At 42.9% G+C, this 21373-nt stretch overlaps 1 protein-coding gene across 1 annotated transcript in view; it reads right to left on the minus strand.

The window, feature by feature from the left end:
• Positions 1-473: 473 nt before the first annotated feature.
• SLC5A8 (solute carrier family 5 member 8) overlaps positions 474-21373 on the minus strand; it is a 35540-nt gene continuing 14640 nt past the window's right edge. Inside the window, exons 5-17 of the mRNA XM_054386774.1 lie at positions 21237-21288; positions 18919-18986; positions 17553-17707; positions 15862-16002; positions 11324-11453; positions 9813-9901; positions 8399-8511; positions 7055-7122; positions 6665-6751; positions 5475-5668; positions 3900-4003; positions 2196-2281; positions 474-605 (exon numbers count right to left, since the gene is read on the minus strand). Coding sequence (XP_054242749.1) covers positions 474-605; positions 2196-2281; positions 3900-4003; positions 5475-5668; positions 6665-6751; positions 7055-7122; positions 8399-8511; positions 9813-9901; positions 11324-11453; positions 15862-16002; positions 17553-17707; positions 18919-18986; positions 21237-21288 — 1419 coding nt within the window. The remainder of the gene's footprint in view (positions 606-2195; positions 2282-3899; positions 4004-5474; positions 5669-6664; positions 6752-7054; positions 7123-8398; positions 8512-9812; positions 9902-11323; positions 11454-15861; positions 16003-17552; positions 17708-18918; positions 18987-21236; positions 21289-21373) is intronic.

Here is a 21373-nt window from a genome sequence, read left to right on the forward strand (position 1 = left end):
TCTACTAAAAAAGACCTACAGTTTCTTGCAATCTGGTAAGGTCCCACAGCCCTAATCTCTTCATACTTTCAATGCATTAAAAGAAAAATAAAAAAACAGGAAAAATCAAACCAGACAAAGAGCTGTGTCTGGGGGAACAGTGCTCTTACCAAATAAAAAATTTACTCTGAGAGTGAACTGTGATTGCAAACAGATATTTTCCAGGAGGTCCAAGATTATCAGGCAAATATTTCACATGGCAATGGAAACATTGCCTTAAGCCCTGTCACCAAGATCCAGAGTGAGAAAGAGAATGAGGAAGTGCAAGAAAGAGCTGATTCCTTTCTTAACTAATGTCAAGGTCGTTCAAGGGTGACAGTGCCACGAAGCTCAGCACACTCCTGCCCATGACTGCAGCACATGACTGGACACAGGGACATCAGCAGTGTTTTACAGGAACAAAAGCTGTCCTCATGGGCTGAGGTAGCCCCATGTCATATATGAAGGCCGTTGGCTTTGCTCTTAGCACTGGCAACGTCCATCTCAATGTGGCTGAAAGCAGGGTTGTCCGTTCCTTCGGCTGCCACGGGAAACGATTGTCTGTTCAACACTTCCACTTTCTCTGGCTAAAAGAGCAAAAGACCAATGTCATGCTGGGAAGTGGAAGAAACCATTTGCTTCTCTGACCTGACTGCAAGCAGAGTCAGGCCTGACATATAGGCTGCCTTACAGAAAACACAGGTTCATTGTGGAGGGACCATAAATAGTTATTCACTGCAGCAGCCGGTATTTGTCTAGGGGCCTGGAAAGTTTCCTATTGCATAAGGCACTAGTTGTGCAAAATCTTCTTGTCACATACAATCTTCTTGTCCTGCAAACTGTCGAAAGTATTTTTTGGGTGCATGAAGTTCTGCTTCCTCTTTTCATGGCTAGCAATCAGTCCCTAGCAGGTCCTTGAGCTGTTGACTCCCAACTCCATCTTTAACATTAAAAGCAAATGAACCTGCATCATTGCTTTGATGTTCCATCTCCAGTAATCATAATGAGATGCTGAACTCTTCAGGAGGGACTGTTTTTTCAGAAGACTTCAGATGTTGGCCCATTAAAGACAGTAAAAGGACCAGAGCAGGTCTCCAGGTCTGATATGGGCAAACAGCATTAGACCAGTACTGTAAAACCCATTTCTCTCTCTGAGCTAAAATATCGGAGATCACACTAAAAATAGTTGTCATCATGGAAGAAAAACATTTTGCAAGCTGAATCAGGTTGTACTGAGGTGGGGGCAGACCTCTTCTCCCAGGTAACACGTGACAGGAGAGGAAATGGCCTCAAGTTGCACCCAGGGAGGTTTAGATTGGATATTAGGAAAAATTTCTTCACTGTCAGGGTCTCCACGCACTGCAGCAGGCTGCACAGATTGGTGCTGGAGTCATCATCCCTGGAGGTATTTAAAAGACCTTTGGATGAGGTGCTTAGGGACATAGTCTAACAATTGTGTGCAGGGAGAGGTTAGATTATGGCTGGACTCTTAAGGTGTTTTCCAACCAGCTGATTCTGTGCAGATATGACCATTGCCTGTACTGCAGTACTCAAAAAGCACTGAGCAGAGCTGAGCTTGAATGTTCAGCATCCTGGTGCTACTGATGGAAAAGTCATCTACAGCTTTTGTAATTTATTCATTCATTTTTAATTTATCTGTTTCCCCTACATTCTCCCTTCTAAGAGAAGTTACTACCCAGTAATGTCTCCTCTTTTCTTACCTCTTAGGGAGGGAGCTAGGAAACAGCTACACTGTTTGGGGATGGGGATTGTTTTTCTCAAACAGTAGCCAAAGTTGCAAAAAAAATCCAGACTTCAGAGAACACATGTTTACAAACAAAGGAAGCTTTGCTGAGTCCAAAGTGTGCCTTGGGCCAGCTTCCAAGAGACTAGTGAGGGAGTATTCTGACAGAAACCTGGAGAACAACTGTCTCTTGTCTCAGCTGCTGCTCTCTTTTTCACTGCATCAAGCTGTGGTCAAACATAGCTTCCCTGCCTATGCCAGCTGCTCCACTCCTATTGGCCTTGTGCTCTCCTCCTGCCTTAAAGCACACAGGCACATCAGGCAGCATCAAGTGCTACTCATCCTGGTGGGAAAAAAAGTAGGCCAGGGAGTGTTTGCCTTTGTCCCCAGGAGGAAAGCTTGTTTTAAGTCAGAGATAGATAATTACACTTACTGTCTCAGATTTAGAGCATGAGAAGTTGGACAGGAAATCTTCCTTGGTCAGCAGGAATCTACGATCTGTGTTCTGCTTCAGACCTCCTGCAAAACAAGCAGGTTTCCATCAGACAGGTTTCCACATGCACATGATAGGTCCCAGGCCAAGTGTGCAGGACAGAGCCATGCAGCAAAAGCTATCAAGCAATCACAGGCCTTGGGGATGATTTCTTTACAATGATGCACCTGAACATATAAAATGATCCCTGAAGCTCTATTTAAAATGCTTTAGCCATTTCCCAGAGTTTCCTAGATCCAAATCAGATTTTCTTACTGTGTAAAAAAAAATCCTGAGACAACCACCAGAAAAGGATGAAGCCCATACAATGATGTTTGGAACCACTCTCCCAGCCTGAGAACTGTGGTACCAGCTGAGAGCCTAAGCCCCAGTTCTCAGCTCCCTGTCTCCAGAGTCACCAATAATTTTTAAGAGCAGGCCCAAGGTGGAGGGATGAGGGTTAAATGGGATGTTTGGCTCTTTTTGAGACATGAAAGATTAACTGTTCCTCTGTGGGAATGTGTGTGGGAAAGAAAGGAGATGCAGGTGCTGGGAATTGGCTCTGATAGCCACCTGAGGCTTAAATGAGATCTTGCTCTACAAAAAGCAGTGATGGGGTGGTTGGATTGGCTCTTCTGGGTTTCTTTTTCTTGGGCTGAGGACTTTTCATCTGGATTTGATGAAAGGCTCAGCTTTCATGCTTTGTTTCAAAGCCTGTGGATGACCTGGTAAGAAGTAAAATTTGTCTAAAGGCATCACTATATCAACGGGGGTGACCTCATGATGGGAAAGAAGGGGGGGGCACAGTTCCTTTAGAAACTCCCAAGGAGTAGAAGTGTGGCTTAAGCTCATTAGTTGCAAGGCATGAGGAAGCTAATGGAAATAAGTTTGTCTGCTGAGTTTGGAGTTTCATAGTCCAGGAGTAGTTGTAGGTCAATCTAATAGGTCTGAAAATGAACAACCTCAAAGAGGGCTGTTATTGGACTCTGGCTGGGGAAAATGGCCAAAGCTGTGAGAGCAGCTGCTTCTGTGCTCTTTCTGCCATGCATGAGGTAGATGATGGGTGCACTTTGCATCTCACCTACAGGCAAAAGCAGTGAGACTGTAGGCTGCACCTGGAGCTCTTAGCTGTGGGGTGCTGCTTTTTGCTCCTTGCACAAAGAGTACAGGGAAACTGAGAAAGAAGCTAATTCAGCCATGCACAGGGTCTGCAGCTCTTGTGTAGCTGCTTGAGGAATGTGGTGAAAAGCATGCACTGTGCACCTGCAGACAATAACCCCTGAGTGCTCTGAACTCACTCAAAGTAAAAACACTGTTGTCCTCTAGAAGCATGTATGGTGTAGCTCCTTACTTGGAGTTAGTTCTTGAACATCCAGGGACAACTCTTAGCCCTCCAGCCCCTGCTGGCATCTAACAAAACAGGGAAGGTGCATGTCTTGTATTTTATTTTTTTCCCCTCAGATTATAAAACTGCTGAAATGCCTTTCTCCTTAGAAAGCAGAATAGGGTACAGAAGAGCTGAGGGGAAGAAATGAGGTTTAGGATGGTAAGCTTACATAGTGTTTGCAACAGGGTCACTGGCACTTTCTGTGGCAATGACAGCTCTCTGATCATCTTAGTTTGAAAGATATTCAAGACATTAAATCATTGCTCTGGAACTAGTACCTGTTAGGAGGCTGATAATTATGCCCACAGCTACTGTGATGAGTGTCCCAAGTGTGCTGAAGTAGAGGTAGGACAAGGAATACCAGTTATCTGCCAAGGCAGGCCTGAAAAAGAGCAGAAGTAGTGTTAATCTTTTCTATTCCAAGCAACCTGAACATGTCTGTTTCCAGACAGCAGAGGAAGAAGAGTTACTCCTGAATCAAGTGACCTGGTAATCTTGAACTACCTCTGCACAATAAAATGTGTACTGAAATATTTTTTTCCTAACATTTACAGGACAAACTCCTTCATATAGGACTTGTAGCAATAGGTTGAAGAGCAGTGGTTTGAAACTGGAGCAGGGGAGATTTAGGCTGGACATTAGGAGGAAGCTCTTCAAAATGAGAGTGGTGAAATACTGGAACAGATTGCCCAGGGATATGGTTGAGGCTCTGTCCCTGGAGACATTCAGGATCAGACTCTACATGGCCCTGGGCAGCCTGATGTAGTTGGAGGTGTCCCTGCTCACTGCAGGGTACAAGATGACCTTTGAGGGTCCCTTCCAACCTGATGCAACCTGTGACTATGGAAGGAGACTGGTCAGTGTGGTGGGGCAACACATGGGACAGAGCAGGTAAAACAGGCTAGTCCCGTCTCTGCTAGGAATCTACTGCAGAGCTGAGCATTCCAGCTATCCAGAAGAAGAGAGAACTTCTCTAGAAGAAAGGGTCATTATTTCAAGGAGGGGACACACACACAAAAGGTAGGAAGTCAGCTATGTGCAGCTCTCAACAGCCAGGAACAAAAGGGCAACTTTCACACCTCGGGTTACACCTCGTTTTGTACTCGCTGACAATGTGAGCTGTTGCAAGAGTTGTTTCTCTGCAGCCATGAACAGTGCTGGAGGCCTTGTGTGAGAGGTACAGTGTGTACAACTGGGTGTTAGGCACCCTTGTGTATACCTGTTGAATTTGCTCTGAAGTGTCAGGATTGGGAATGCTTAAAATGTGTTTGTTCAGGTTCTCTGTTCTTGCTGTTTCCTATATTGCCACTGATAACTGTTACAGTTAATTGTGATTGCCCAAAGTAAAACATGGTAATTGCAGAGAGGAGAGAAATCCCTTCTTTTGCCCATTATATGGATTATTCTATCTTCCAAATTTTCTGATTAGAATTCCTTCTGCACAGCCAAGCTGTTGTAGGTGAAGCTGTTAAAACTGGCAAATTGCCCTTTAACTGCCTACTACTTTAATTCATGTGACAGATCATGGAAGTTAAGCCAAAACCTATAAATGTTATGTTTGCTTTAATGCCATGGTTCCTGGTAAGGCATAGCCAAGCCTCTAGACTCAAATATTGAACTGAAGCTTTTCAGATCGATAGGAAGAGTCACTTTCACTTCTGGGATAACTCTAAACCACTCTGATAGGGAAAAAAAAAAAACCAGTCTGAGATGTCTCCTTCATCTTAAACAGCCAGATAGGTAACCAGGGAGGGATAGTTGTAGTAAACCAAATGCTAGGCAGATGCTGGTGTCTTCATGTTGCTTGAAAACAAATAAATGCCTTGCTGACTGCCCAGGATGAACTTGTGTACCTCTCTGCAGCTGGTGTGCTGAAGACTGTTGTTAAAGGGCTTTCTGTGGATGTCAGATTTCCTGTGGATATGTTACAGCCTGCAACTGAGAGATACAGTGGATTGGTCCTCTCAGGGAGTGGAGGATAGATCTGAGATCCGATTCCAACCCAAAGTGAAACAGCAAAGCCACTGATGAGACCCACAAATGCTCCCTGCAAAACAGAACATGACATTTGGGATAAATTTTCAAATATCCTTCCTAGATAAGTAAGAAACAATCAAAACAACCTCAACTGTAGGCTCCAGAGCAAAAATGAAATATACAAGTGAGGAGAGCTGGGGAGTTTATTTCACTCCCCTTTTGGGACATGCAGTGTTTACTCACAGCTCCTGAATATGCCTCTTTATTTTGCCACCAAGGTAAAGGAAATCTTTGAGCTGCATGGTATATGGGGAAATACTGCTTTATTTGAGGCTGTCCTTGAACAAACACAGAAACTACTATGTTTTTCCTTTTTCTCGTGTGATTTTGGTTTGGGGTTTTTTTGCAGAAGTCTCTTCTACTTCAGCATGGAGTGGTTTTAGCTGACAGCTAGTGTTTTTTTTTTTAATTATTTTATTTTTTTTTTTTTTAGTATATACATAAGATGTGCAACTGCAAAGAGGTAAAGGTTAGTGATTAGTAAAGCAATCCAGTCAGACTAACCAATGGCACATGTTCTCAAAGTTCATCAAATCCAGTTTCTTGATGGAATATCTTTTTCCTCTGGAAGCAATGAATTTATGATACAGAAGCACTCTGAGAACACCCCAATTCAGCCTGTAGGAGTTTGGCACCCATTTTCCTCACCTGACTGCTTTGCTCAGACAGGTCATCATCCTCTGCATCTGATTTTTCAACTACATCTCAAAACACATTGTTCCCTGCTACTAAAACTCTGTTTTCCAGAAATCTTTGCCAAAGTTTCACTTTTATTCAGATTATTTGTTCCACTCTGGTCAGGTAAATCTCTTCACAGGATGGAAATTCCATTTCCTATGAAGCCCTATTCATTGATTTCTTGGGATAAGGAGGAAAGGTAGCAAAGGGAAATGTTCTCATGGGAAGTATCCAAGACATTCCCCTCACTGGAAAGGGATATAGGGGAAGGAGATGTCCAAAATTATCCATGAATTTTGTGTGAGTAGGGCTTTTAATTTGTACTTACAATTCCATTTGCAAAGGAGCAGAGGATTCCCAAGGCAAACAGTCCTAAGAGGGGACCACCAACCATGCCAAAAATGCTGAGTGCTGCCTGAGAAAGGAAGACAGTCTGTCATCAGGTCTTGTGCAACTAAGTTAAAGCTTCCAATATGGCAAGAAGGGAAGATGTTGAGAAGGAACTTATGAGGGTTTGTTAAACTGGTGCATGCTCAGCTGGCAGGGCTTGGTATAGTTCCACGGGTGCTTAAAGCAGAGGCTGAACTGCAGGCTGTTTGAGCCCAGTACACAACAAATAATTAAAAACCCATCTCATAATGGTATCCATTAACTATTTGCTTACATAATTCATTCTGAGTTGTTCAACATGGGCAGCAAAAAGAGCTCTGACACCTACCTGTAACAAGGCTCCCATGAGAGATGCCAGTGCAGCCATAGCAATGCAGACTCCACCATAAAAGAGGCCTGTGTGGGAAAGGCAGAAGGATGCATAAACCTGCTGAGGTTTGAAAATCACTAATGGAAAGGCTTCTATCTAACCCCCCATGGCCACTAACAAGCCTGCTATCACCTGTGTTTTTTCTAAGGGAGCCCAAACTGCCCATAAGGTGAGGTTCCTGTTTACGTTAGAGGCAATTGTGTAAATTTGACAAAATCCTCTTCCTGTATATTCCTAAAGATTAGCTATGAAACAGCAGCCAGGTGGATTGGCTGCAGTAGCCATAGGTCACCTCTTGTTTGTATCTCTCAGCTAATCTCCTGTGTCATAGTCTATTCTGAGGGAATCAGTTTTGCTTCTCAGTTCAGTCTTTGGAGCAAGAAAGTAAATGCTGGCAGATTACTGGAAGCTGGCACCATGACAAATAATATCCTGGGTCACCAGGACATAGTGTCTCATCCCAGGACACATAACACTGCCTTATTTGTTTGTTCTACCTCCTACCCCCGTTGAGTTTCACTGCAGAAGCAATAGGTTAATCTCCTATGTCAGGCAACTCGTAATTAAACAAACAACAGTTCTGGGCACATTGTTTACAGTAATGCTTAAGAAACTGCTCTCAGGTGAAAATATTTAATACTTGTCACCTGCCACCAGTTTGCTGTGCTCACTGGTATGGGCTATGACACCATGCTGGGGGTTTTTCCACACTTCCTACAAACACTGTCTTGGGCTACACTGGCAGCTGCTCACAGGCAGTACAACTAGCAGAGAAAGTGATTGCAATTCAGAGATTTAAACCACATGCTCAGCCTAGTTCTGATGCTCCTCCTTGAGCTACATCAAACAGACTGAGGGCCTGAGCATATATCAGAGAAGATGTGATGTTTCTTGTTGTCTAAAATCTTATTGGGACACAATGCCATTGCTCGTTTCAAAAAGCTTGGAATAGAGCTGTTTCCTACACTCCTTGTGTTTGGATGAAGGAAAAATAACAGGTGCTTCTGTCTCAGATATTTGACTTCATAGTATTGCCAATCAATACTGAACACAGATGCAGTGCAGCTTTCCTGCTTAAAGACCTAACAAGTCAAATGGCTTTTTTTTTTTTCTCCTCATGCTCACCTGAAATAACTTGTCCCCCATGCTGTGCAAACCTGATGTCATCTCCTCCAAGTACTGCACCTAGGTAGTTCTGTTGGTGTGAAAGTGCTTACTCCTGACTCACACTGCCACAAGCAAGACCTGAATCAAGCCCTCACTTTGTAAACCAAAAGTGGAAAAGATATTTTCCAGACATACTCATCCCCATGGAAATCCATGACAACTGCTTTTCAGAGAGGGATCTGAAGTGTGGCCTAATGAGGTCTTCAACGGTGACGGCAGCCAGAGCATTGATGCTGGAGGACACCGTACTACAAAAGGCAAGATTTACACAACTATGTTTTAATCTTGGAAGCTGAAATCATAGATGGGTTACTAGGAGAAAGAAATCAAATGTAACTCTTGTATTGGTCGAAATAACTTGACAGGTTGGAAGAATTGTGATGCAATTGGTAGCTTACAAAAATGTTTTACAGTAGTATCTCTTAGTAAAGACAAGGCAAATCTTGATGAAAAGATGGGCTTGGAGAAGTCAATGAACATATGTAGTACCTGTAGCTAAGCTGTAGATGCTACTGGTCTATGCAATGCTTTCACAAGTGGTCTACACAGTACATACCCAGGGAGATAAAATTCCTTCATACAGATTGCTGATTACTTCAAACGCACTCTCAAAGGTGGGCTCAGATGATCTAATTATGGTAATCTAAAACTTAGGCATCTAGTCTGCCATCTAGGAATTAGGTTTTTAATCCAAACTGAACTATTCTAGCTTCCCAATGGGGTCAGAAAAATCAGCACTCCTGAGGCACAAAGCCAGTCGGGATATTGTGTCTACATGCACCCTGCTGGTGCAAGCCACAAGATTTTCCTCAGCATATGAGAAAAGGATTTTGCCAAAGCAGCTTGGCTATTCTCTCTATTTAGGTAGCTACAAGTGCTCAAAATAACAACAAAAAAACTATTTTGGTGTCACTTTTTAAAGTTTCTCCATTTTGCTCTGCTTACTATTGTTCAGAGCCTTCACTGAGAGAAGTGATGTTTCCTAAAAGATGTTTTTTAGAAAAGCTGACCAAAATACTCTCCACTAGTATCCTCCAAGACAAGGGGATTGATTTGTTTCCCTCAGTGAAAAAAAAATAGTGATTATTGTCTTCATGGTGTTGGTTCAGTACAATTGGAAGACCAGGAACTCTTCTGTAAACAAGTCTTTCAAAATCCAGGATGAAGAAAGGCAGATGGCTTGAAAGTTATGCAGGTTTGAAACTGGAAATTTAATGATGAGCAGCAGGAAGCTCCCCTAAACCACAGCTATTTTGTGTTATCACTCATTTATAACACTTAAATTCCTATAGCAGAGGGGCTTTAAAAGCACAGAGGAGGATTTGTTAGTGCTGGACATCCCACGTGGCTGTTTCCTCACATTGCTAGTAGAGAACTCAAACAGCTTTGAATTCAAGGACCTCAGAGCTCTGCTGTTGGAAACCATGGATTTTAAAGCTGCATCACAAAAACCTTATAGTGCCTTTTTTTTTAAAAAAAAAAAAAAAAAAGAACAAAGATTGGCCAGACAAAGAAGTGAAATGCAAAAGGTTTAGTAAAATTAACTTACCTTAATGTCCCACTGTAGGCACTAGCCACAAAAAGCCCTGGCACTCCTGGAAAATCACGGAGAATATCCAGCACCAGGTATGGCATTAGCTGGAAAATTCAGAGTAAGAAGTATTACTGTTTTGCCTTCAATTTCCTTTGTGACACTGCATTATTTTTCTTATAGCTTTCTCACTGGCATTCTGCCCAGCTGCTGTAATTTTGAATGTTCCACCTTGCGCTATTTACTGGTTTTCTGCAATGAAAACCAATCCTGAAACATCTACTCAAGACGCAGCAAAATCTGTTTGGACCACCTAGCAGGGAAGAACACAGAGCTGTGCCATCAGGGATGGTTTCCAGGGATGATGGTATAGAAAGTTAGCACTGGACAGCAGACAGTCTGCATTGTACATCACCCTGTTGGGCCTGGGTGCCACAGGAGATGCTTATGCCTGCTGCTGACTCCACAAAAAGATTTTGAGATACAATCTAATAACCCCAGAGTACCTGAGAACCATTTCTTTATTGAAAACTGTGTCTTATTTGATGACCTTTGCAAGATCCAAGTGTTGGAAAGAGATAGGAATTTTAAGATTTTCTTCCTGTGAATCATCTTTTTTTTTTCCCCCACAGACAAGTTGGGTCTTGCTTCCAGTTTCTACCAAAATAATCTGACTGACAGGAACAACTTCATTTCCTTTGTTTCCACCTTGGCTTTCCTTATGTCTCTTTCTCTCCTTTTTTTTTTTTTTTAATTTATTCCCCTACTCTTGAAGATCTGGAGATCCTCCCTCATGTACTCTGCTGTCTATGCTCTTCTCTTGGCATTCATTCTCCAGAGCATTCTGAGGCATAAACATACAAAAAGCTTTCTGTGATCTCTACACCACGTCCTGAAGTGACATGGTTTAGCAGTCATGGTAGTGTTGGGTTGATTGTTAGACTTGATGATCTTAGAGGTCTTTTCCAACCTTAATGACTCTGTGGGATTTTTTTCTATTTCCTAGGGCCCTGACTCTCATCAGCCTATGTGTTCCCAGAGCTCTTGCTCCTCAGGTAAACCTGCTACTGGAGGCCTGCTTAGGAGAGGTCACTCTTGGTGGTTTCTCTACAACACAGTTTGATTGCTCCTGCAAAGGAGGGAAGGATGCACCATCACTAGCAAAGAACTGCCTGCTGGTAGCCTTCTTCCAGGTGCATGCTTTGGGCATGATTATGTTTTGATTCTGAAAAGGCTTTTGCCTCCCTTGGCATACTGCTCTGTCCCTGCTGCTCTGCCTACCTGGCACTGAGAGACCTGCAGCTCCAGGACAGCTGGGGGATGTTGGGACTGAGCAGCGCCAAGGACAGGTCTGCCGCTTTCACCAAGGAACTCCCTCCCACCATGGTCTCAGCTTAATCCCTCAGAGTTACAGACATGTCATCATTTCCATCCACTGGCTCTTGAACCAAACCTGCCCCTGCCTGATTACTATGGCAGCCAAGGAAGGATGCCCACTCACTCCCTTCTCCTGAAAGGCAGGGCCTTACCTGGTCCAGTGCTGACACCATCCCTGCTGTCCATGGGTCACACTCCTTGTAGATGGAGTAGAGGCTCAGGCCACAGAGTGTTGCACAGACCAGTATTGCCCAGAGGCCCACAAGGTTGATGTAGAGTGACCTGCACCAACATGCACAGAAACGTCATGTTAGATCTCAACAGCCTGCAAGACCCCAGTGGGGCCAAGCCATCAAGTGCTCGTGCCAGCACCAAGGAGACCTCTTGGTGGAGAGTTGCCAACAGAAAGGGAGTCACAATATGTCTCCTACCTTTTCACCCAATGTTTTTAAATACACAAATTGCACTCCTGGTCTTGGTAGTACAGTCTGAGTAACTGCCTCCTGACAAAGTCTGCTCAGGAGATAATGGGAACAATATGGCAGTCCCCACATTTCATCATGTTTGAGTTGTACGTTGCAGGCAACTGGCACAAAGATTTTTCCTTTCTTGCAACATCCCTTGGCAAAGGCAAATTCCAGCCTGGTTTGTAAGGTGGGGTGCCCCAGATCAAAGTGTGGGCTACCTTTCAGTCACTCCTTTGCCTCTGGAGCTGCAGTGCTGTGCTTATGCAATGCTGAAGTTGCCCTTGTAAAGCAGGAAAGCCCCAATTTCCTCACAAGACAGTCTCTGTGGGAGGTAGCACTGAACCACTGAGACCTGGAACCTGGTCTGGAGCCACCTACAGCTGCCACTTCCAGAGAGCAAGGGGTTGCCACCAATCCCAGCACTTCCCTTTTAGTCACTAAACAAACTGAAGCCTAGCACGTCCAGTAACTCCATCACCTCTCCACATCCTGATGGGAGCTGCAGCTAACCCTGAGAGCAGAAATGTGCTTTCATCGGGTGCTTTGGCCACACACAACAGGCAGCCTCTACTGGCAGTAAAAAACAAATATTTCTTCCAGCCCAGTGATAGCTTATCCTTCCCATCTAACTACCCAGCCCTCTCAAATGTTTCTCAGCTCTTGATGACTCCTGGGTCACAAAGTTCTTCTTGCCTAGGGTGGTCAGCTCAAGTAAACACACTCACTGGCAGCATTGCCTTGAAAAACAGGGGTCCCTTCCAGCAACTGCCTCCCAGTTACCTTTGTTATCTGCCAATAGTGATTTAATTGATAGATCACATAGCCTGGACCTGTGCCAACTGCTAAGACCTCTGCTGGGAGGAACTTGCTTTCTACACAAATACATCCATGCTTGCAATGCTTCAGGAGACCCTTCAGTTCCCATAAAGGTAAGGTCTAAAGGCACCAGCCTTTAGACTGCTCTAGGCCTTGTTAGGCATTGAAATGGATGCTGTCAGAAAGCCAGAAGGTAGATTAACGAGTTCAGCTATCAGTTTTATACCAAACAAAAAATTATTGGCAAGGGCATGGTAAACTCTTTAAAAACACTTCTGTAAATAAAAGCTGATTTACAAGTAGTAGGGCAATCTCTGAATTTATGCTTTATATTGCAGCTAGGGATGGTCTAAGCACAGAACCAGCAGGACTTTAAATTTCTCCCCAGACTTCATTTAGTAAAAATGAAGTAGTCCTCCTTTGTACAGATGCTTATATACTGGCTGGATGTCTTGCATCCATTTAGCTGAAGCTGTTCATGCACTGGCATAATCTACCTCAATATAAGGCACTCAGAAGCTGATTTAGGACAACATTTAATCTGAGTTAAATCAATCCAATAGTTTTTATTGGTTGGTTTGTTGTTGTTGTTTTGTTTTTTTTTTTAACTGATGTTAGCCTGTAGCAAAGATTAGATAGAAAGAGAAGGACCTGGAAGTAAACAATTGTTTGCCTGAATCCAGCAATTCTTGTTTTAAAATTGTGTCAGTGTTTGACAGTGAAAAGAAAGCTGATCTTTTTTTCCTTCTCATTTACATCCCAGCTCAGGGTACACCCTGTGACTAAGCTCTGGAGTATAGTAATTGTAGCATTATTGGAGGAAGGTGTTCCCATTAATTCTGAGTGAGTAAAATGGGGTGGAGCTGGGTGAAGTAAGCTCTGTGACTGCTTGGGTTCACTTGGTTGGTTGTTTCAGACTGGCTCTAACACTTTTAGCATGTCAGATGATAGCCTTGAAAGGAAAGGAGAGAAGAACACATTTTGCTGGAAGTGTAGCTCTCTATCTCTGAGTGCCTGTTCTTGTTCATGTATGATCTAAGGATGACAGCATGTGCTCCTACCTACTGGTGCTGTTTCTCAGGTGAGGGGAGAATCTTTTCTCAAAGCCTGAGAAGATTCCTACTCTTATGCCACTGTTAAAGGCTTTCCCAAAACCTGTAAGCTGATAGCTGTGAAAGAATTCTTTTCTCAACCCTGGTATTTATAAAGCCTTACAGTAAACGTCAGAGGGTTACAAAAACCTGTTACTTGGACCTAATGACATGTTTAAAACATTCTATGTACAGATTAAATGGCAGTAAGAGGTGCAGGGCACCAATGTGACTTGCAAGATGTGTCTAATTACAGTTACAAATGAACTAGATAGTCACAACAGAACAGCAGTGTTCGTACCTGGGGCAAGCTGCAGCCATTATACAACTTGATTTCTCCATGCAGGGGAATTACCCTGCACAGGTGAGGCACAAGTAAGATGCCAGGAAGTCCAACCACCCACACCAGCAGGAGAGGACTCTGATTCATAGAATCAGAAAGGTTTAATTTGGAAAGGACCTTAAAAATCATCTAGTTCAAATGTCCTGCCATGGCTAAGATAGTACAAGCTTTACATCCCATCCAAACAGAACTCAAGAGCCTCCAGCGCTGGTTGAAACTGCTGCAACAGTTCAGAAAATCTGCCCAGAAGCTGCCATGGTGCCAGATTCTCTTTAGCAACACTGTTTCTGGAATACCCTGGAGGTGTCCTTCCTTACAAAGAGGGTAGGCAGGGTGTGAGAGAGGGGTAAGCCCTAAGTGGAGCAGGTGCTCCAGGGCAGAGCTGAGGCACTGGCACACGAATCTGGCACGATGCATGTGGTTGTTCTCCTACACACAACTGTGCCAAGCAGCACTACAGATGTGGGATGCACCTCCTGCCTCTGCAGTGCCAAGAACCTGGAACCCAGGCACATGCCAGAGACTGTGGAGAGGCCACATGGTGTGTGGCTGACCACACTGATGATGTGGCTGATGACAAGCACCAGGTCATTCCTATCTGCAGCTTAAGTGGCTGAAAAGGTAGGTTTTTCTTTATTACCATAACCAAAATATTTCAGTTCCGAGCTATGCATCACTTTGTAGGTATTTTGCCAATTTTATCAAGTTCTGCATAAGACTCTCTGTATGTCACTGTATTTATAATGTGCATTTGCATATTTCTCCTATGAATAGACTTTATGAGCTTCTTAAATCCTGAGTTGTGAACTACTGAGGTGCTGCTAAAGGAAAGATGACAGAGTTAGTAAGTATGCTCCATTCTAGAGTAAAGGCTGATCAGAAATGCTTAAATTCAAGGAAAACAGAACTCTCTGCCAGTTTCCAAAATAATTTCTAAAAACAAGTTGTGATTATTATGAAAACAAAAATCTATGTTTCATCAGCAATTGTATCAATGAGTAAAACATTTATGCATTTTTTCATGCCTATACTAATCAGTATGGGAAAATCTTTTACTTTTTAATAAATGCAAAAATCCCACACAATGATTTAAGCTGAGTAGCAATTCAAGATGCTGTCCTGATATGATTTCAGCCACCAAATAGAAAGCAAAATTTTTGACGCTCAAAGGTCATCTAGTGCAACCCTGCAGTAAATCAGGGATATCTCCATCTAGATCAGGCTGCTCAGGGTCCCATCAACTTTGACCTTGAATGTCTCCAGGGATGGGGCCTCAGACACCTCTCTGGGCAACCTGTTCCAGTGTTTCACCACTCTCATTGTACAGAACTTCCTCCTTATGTCTAACCAAAATCTCCCCTGCTCCAGTTTCAAACTATTGCCCCTTGCCCTATTACCACAGGCTCTTCTAAACAGTCCTTCCCCAGCCTTCCTTAAAGGTCCCCTTCAGATACTGAAATGCAGTTGTAAGGTCTCCCCAGACCCTTCTCTTCCCCATGATGAACAGCCCCAGCTCTCTCAGCCTGTCTTTGTAGAAGTGCTCCATCCCTCTGACCATCTTTGTAGCTCTCCTCTGGACTTGCTTCAGCAGATCCATGCTCTCTTACTGTGTTGGGGGCCCCAGAGCTAGACACAGTACTTCAGGTGAGGTCTCACCAGAGCAGATCAGAGTGGCAGAATCACCTTCTCAATCTGCTGGCTATGCTGCTTTTGATGAAGCTTAGGATGTTATTTGCCTTCTGGGTTGCAAATGCCCATTGCTGGCTCATGTCCAGCTTCTTGTCCACCAGCAGCCCCAAGTCCTTTTCTGCAAGCCTGCTCTCTAGCTCATTGTTCCCCAGCCTGTCTTGATATTTCCCCAACCCAGGTGCAGAACTTTGCACTTTGCCTTATTGAGCATCATGAGTTTCTCCTTGGCCTCCTTCTCTAGTCACTGCCAAACCCAGACATTGAGTTACAGTAGGCAGACTTACATTTTTGCATGGAATCTGGTTTTGCATGCGATGTATCTCTGTACTTGAGACTGGTTGACCCCATAGATGCCAGTCCATGTGAAAGTCCCACCTATAAGAATTGTCCAGAAGGTGTGCCTCTGCAGAGGATTGGGATTAAAGCTATAACAAGAGGGAAAAGAGAAAACAAATTCAGAATGTGAAGAAACTTCTCAATATGAGAAAACCTTACTACCTAGGATGAAAAAAAAATTCACCATCCTTCTTCTAATACAAACCCTCTTCATGTGGTCAGACTTTGAACATTCAGATACTCTATGTAAAATCACAGAAAGCAAATGTTAAAACTCACAGCAGAAGCTCTGATCCAGTGAAATACTCTGAGCTGTCCAAAGGTGAAGTGGAACAGATTTATTTGCCTATAAACTACATTCTTAAGTAAAGCTGTATGATGCTTATGATGAAATGATGTTTCAGTAAAGGGTTTGATATGTCACCTTATCTAGGGGGACATCAGCCCAACACCAACATAAAGGTAATGTTTGCATGCACAGCCTTTGTGGACAGAGCCTCTGTAAAACATTTTGCTGGATTAGCCCTGAGTGACAGATTTTACATGGCCATAAACAATTTTTTTTTTTAAATCATGCTTTAATATAGCTTATCTTGGTAAACCATGTAAGATTATTTCATCTATTACATGCCTTTACTCCTCTTCTTTTTCCATCTGTAGATTCTGATTGAGGGGAAGAAGAAATGCAGTGTGATTGCTGCAGCTCAGCCAAACAGACTAAAAAAAATGGACTCTTCATAAGAAGAAACAACACACCCACAGATGAACAATTTACTGTAGAACTTGGTGAAGAATTTTACAGAACAACCTGATTAATATTGTGAACCGATAGACAAAAGGATGAAAGGTACAACTTGTTGCACTAAACTTCCTCTGACAGCACTGGGTTAAGTTTCTCAGAGGAATCACCTGTTCATCAAAAGTACAATAGCTTTTTTTTATTTGTAACCAAAAGTGGGCTTTGATTCAGCACTGTCAGCATGAATATTCTTGACCTTCATAAAGCCTATTTTTAGGCTAGGATTAGTTACAATAAATAAATTAAGGGTAAAGGACTATTTTATTAGTACTAAAATAAATATTATCCTAAAACAAATGGTAAAATACTATTAAAACTACTTCCAGTTTTTCTTTCAGGGAAAAGTAAAACATTTCCCTTTTTCCAATCAGACAAAAACTATTCTTTTCCCAAGTAGCTCAGTAGCTGAAATGCCAAATCAGCTGTTTGCAAATTGCAAGTATAAATATGATTGTCTCTCCTATTCATCACTCACTTTCAATCCAAAATGCATCCTTAAAACACCTACTTGACAAATAAAAAGGTTTTTCTCTTTCCAGGGTTTTGCTTGGTGTAAAACCTAAAACTGTTCTTCAAACTAGGTAAGTTTGTTTAAAAATTATGCAAAACCTTGGTCACAACTTCCTTCTCTCCTCCTTCATGTGATGGAGAGGTTATTAATTTATGAATTATGAAAAAGAATTTATCATTAATTATTAAGTTATTAATAACTGATTAATCACTATTTTATATGCAGATTCTAGTGCACAGTACTTCAGTAGCAATTTAATTTCACAGATGGTCATGTGTGGCTCTTTTTGTGGGAATAAAGGGGCACATGATCTCCAAGTGCCAACTCACTCCCAGAAGTTCAGTCTTTCTCCATAGTAGGAATCATTCACAATGCGTCCAATTCCCTCCTGGACCACTACAGCTCGTATAATCACAGCCGAAAATCCAGCCACCATGATTCCAACCTGGAAAACGTCTGTCCACACCACTGCCTTCAGGCCACCCTGTGTGAGGAACAGCATATCTCAGGTACAGTAGGGCAGCAGTGTTTATTGCTTTGCATTCATATTCAACTCGGAGAACTGTGGCTAACAATATTATGCATAGTAGATTAATTTCATCTTCTTGGACAGAAATAATTTTCACAGTATATCAGAGGTTGGAAGGGACCTCAAGAGATCATCAGGTCCAACCTCCCTGCCAGAGCAGGATCACTTAGGGTAGTCTGCACAGGAATGCATCCAGGTGGGTTTGGAAAGTCTCCAGGGAAGGAGACTCCACAACCCTCCTGGGGAGCCTGTTCCAGTGCTCTGTCACCCTCACTGGAAAGAAGTTTCTCCTCATGTTGAGATGAAATCTTCTATGTTCTAGTTTGAAGCCATTGTTCCTTGTCTTATCACTGTGAACCACCAAAAAGAGCCTGGCCCCCTCCACTTGACACCCACCCCTCAGATATTTATAGACATTGATCACATCCCTTCTCAGTCTTCTCTTCTCAAGACTAATTTTGTGCTGAAGTGTTCTTGAATTGCATCCTGGGACTGTTTTGAAGTGCACTAGAATTTACTTTTGCCATATATGTAGCTTAATCCATTCTTTCCTTTGTCACACACCTGATTCAGAAGTTTGTATCAGGAGATAAATTAGCAGCCAGTGCTCATGTTACATATATACAGTAGCATTAACTCCAGATGACATACCATGCATGTGAATAAACAGGGTTTAATCCAACATATACAAATAAATTTGTCACTGAGGTTCCATTTAATGATTTCTAGATGCTTGGTCAATTAGCACAAAACTAAAGACCAATCTGTTCATGTGGCACTTGCTATTTCCAGTGACTGTTCAATAACAGACAGCATTATTAGAGTTGCAGTATCAGGTGCTTGACAAATTACACAACTAGGTTAGGAGAAAAATCACAGGAGGATTTTTAGGAAGGGAAACCTTTTTTGTTTGATTGGTTTTGGTTGCTGTTTTGTTTGGGGTTTTTTCTGTTCTTTTAGCAAAAACAGAAGCTTGAATGGATCAAAACAGAAAAGGTTTAAGTCATATAGTGGCTACCTTTGCATCCAGAGAAGTCCCTGGGTGAATATAGCCCTCTGGCTACAGCTACACAGTGAATTTCAATACTACTGTTCAATAAATTCCATATTTGATGTGGATGGTGAAAGGAACTGAGATTTTTTTCTTAGCCAAAGAGTTCACCTACCAGTGTGCAGTAGAAAGTGCAGACCACGCCGGTTGCAACCACTGCACCCCACAAGTCAAAGCCAGTAACTGAAAAAGAGACAAATGGCACCAGTGTGAATGAAATATTGCAGACAAAAAAAAAAAAAATTAAGGTATTTTTTTCACCCACAAGGTGGTTGTTGGAGGGGGGGGGAAAAATCCAAACCACAAAATAACTTTAAATACAAAAGCAGAAGGAAAAAATGGTAATGAAAGATTAATGTTTCTAAACCAGGGGATTCACCCTAACCAGTTGTCAAAATGAAACAGTTGTTCCAGACATTGAGGGAGGTGAGGCTCTGGAATAGGTTTCCTGGGGAGCCTGTGGATGCCTCCTCCCTGGGGGTGTTCAAGGCCAGGCTGGATGATGCCTTGAGCAGCTGAGTCTAGTCAAGAGGCTTCCCAGTCCATGGTGGTGGGAAGGTTGGAGAAGATGATCTCTAAGGTCCCTTCCTGGTCATTTTATGATTCTATGACATTGGAAACTTTTATTTCAGGATCTAAGAAGCTATTTGTCTTTTATGAGAATGCAGCCAAACACCACAGCCAATGCATTTGTAGGCCCCAGGTAGGAAGGTTTCAAAATGCAGGTCCTTCCTCGGAGTGCCACAGAGTCTGCAGGCAGGGATTTAAGCAAGTAAACAGCATGGGATGCTTCATGGAGGTAAGGTGGTTCAAGCACAGTCTGGAAGAAATCTGTCAGATGAGAAATCTTTCAATTTTTCTTCTTTCTTTTAGGGAAACATGATAGTATGCCTATGCCAGACAATGCTGTCATCATGATGGTGTCCCTGTTCTAGGCTCTGGTGAGGCCACAGCTTGAGTACTGTGCTCACTTTTGGGCACCACAGTATAAGAACGACATTGAGGTGCTGGAGCATGTCCAGAGAAGAGCAGTAAAGCTGGTGAGGGGTTTGGAGGGTGTCATATGAGGAGTGGCTGAGGGAAGTGGGGTTGCTTAGTCTGGAGAAGGGAAGACTAAGGGGAGATCTTACTGCTCTCTGCGGTTACTTAAATGGAGGTCGTAGTGAGGCTGGTGTTGGTCTCTTGTCCCAAGTAAATAGTGAGAGCAAAGGGGCTTAAGTTGTGCCAGGAGACATTTAGATTGGATTTTTAGGAAAAAATTCTTTACTGGAGGAGTGGTGAAGCATTGGGAACAGGCTGCCCAGGAAGGTAGTGGAGTCACCACCCCTGAAGGTGTTCAAGAAACTTGTAAGTGTGGTGCTTCAGGATACAGCTTGATGGTACAGTTGGGTTACAGTTGGACTCTGTGATCTTAAAGGTGTTTTTCAACCTTAGTGGTTTTTGTGGTTGGCATGCATGCTGTCACTGCCCCAGACTGACACACTCATGTGCTGCCAGGTAGGGCACTTGGGGGCTCCCCAACAGATAGCTCAGGCTGATGAGAAACACTGCAACAGAACTAATGAAAAACATTGCTACTGGTTGGCAGCCAGCTGGGTCATAGCTGTCACAGGACATAAAACCTGTGAGACTCCTACGGCAGAGGAGACCAATGTAGACAGTCATTTTTAAGTAGAAAACAGAAATACTTGATTTTATAACTGTCACAACAAACATCTTAAGTTGAAAAATCATAGAATGGCTTGGGCTGGAAGGGACCTCTAAAGGTCATCTAGTCCAACCCCCTCTGCAGTCAGCAGGGACATCCTCAACTACATCAGATTGTCCAGAGCCCTGTCGAGCCTCACCTTGAATATTGCTAGGGATGGGGCCTCAACCACCTCCCTGGGCAACTCATCCCAGTGTTCTACCACCCTCAGGGTAGAGAACTTCTTCCTAAGATCCAAGATTGCTGTTGGATTTGGTTTTCCTAGCAAAATGACAGGCTGAGTTAAACATACTTACAGACTTCTTTTTAACCTCACTTTCCTCTTGAAGAGTGTTTAACCAGAGGAGTTAAATGTTTTGTCCCTATGTTGCCTTCAAAATACACCTCAATCTCTTTAACATTTCTGAATGTAGCCAATTCCTAAGGATACTGCACGAGAGGCAGAGTAAATGAGACCAGGTTCTCCCCTTGAACATCTTCTATTATTCCTTACAGGTCAGGATTAAGAGACTAGGATTACAGATGGGAGGCCTTCTAACAGAGCTCCCAGCAGGATCAATAGAAATCTTAGAAGACTTTATAGTTACACCTTGAGCTGTATTTTCAGGTGTGCATTACCACCAAAACCACACCAAACAAACACCACCAGCACCACTCCCAACATATCAGTATTATATGCAGGGAAAAAAATGTAACAGTTAGAAGAGTTGCAGTATTCATCTTACCTTGATTTAGTGCTAAAGCTGGAGCATAGATGACAATACCAGTGTATAAAGTCTAGTTGAGGAGAAAAAAATATGTAAGATCAAAACAAATGTAATTCCTGAAAAGGTGGTAAATAAATTATTTCTCTTCAAGCACT

Source organism: Indicator indicator, chromosome 14, assembly GCF_027791375.1.
Source record: "Indicator indicator isolate 239-I01 chromosome 14, UM_Iind_1.1, whole genome shotgun sequence".
NCBI lineage: Eukaryota > Metazoa > Chordata > Aves > Piciformes > Indicatoridae > Indicator > Indicator indicator.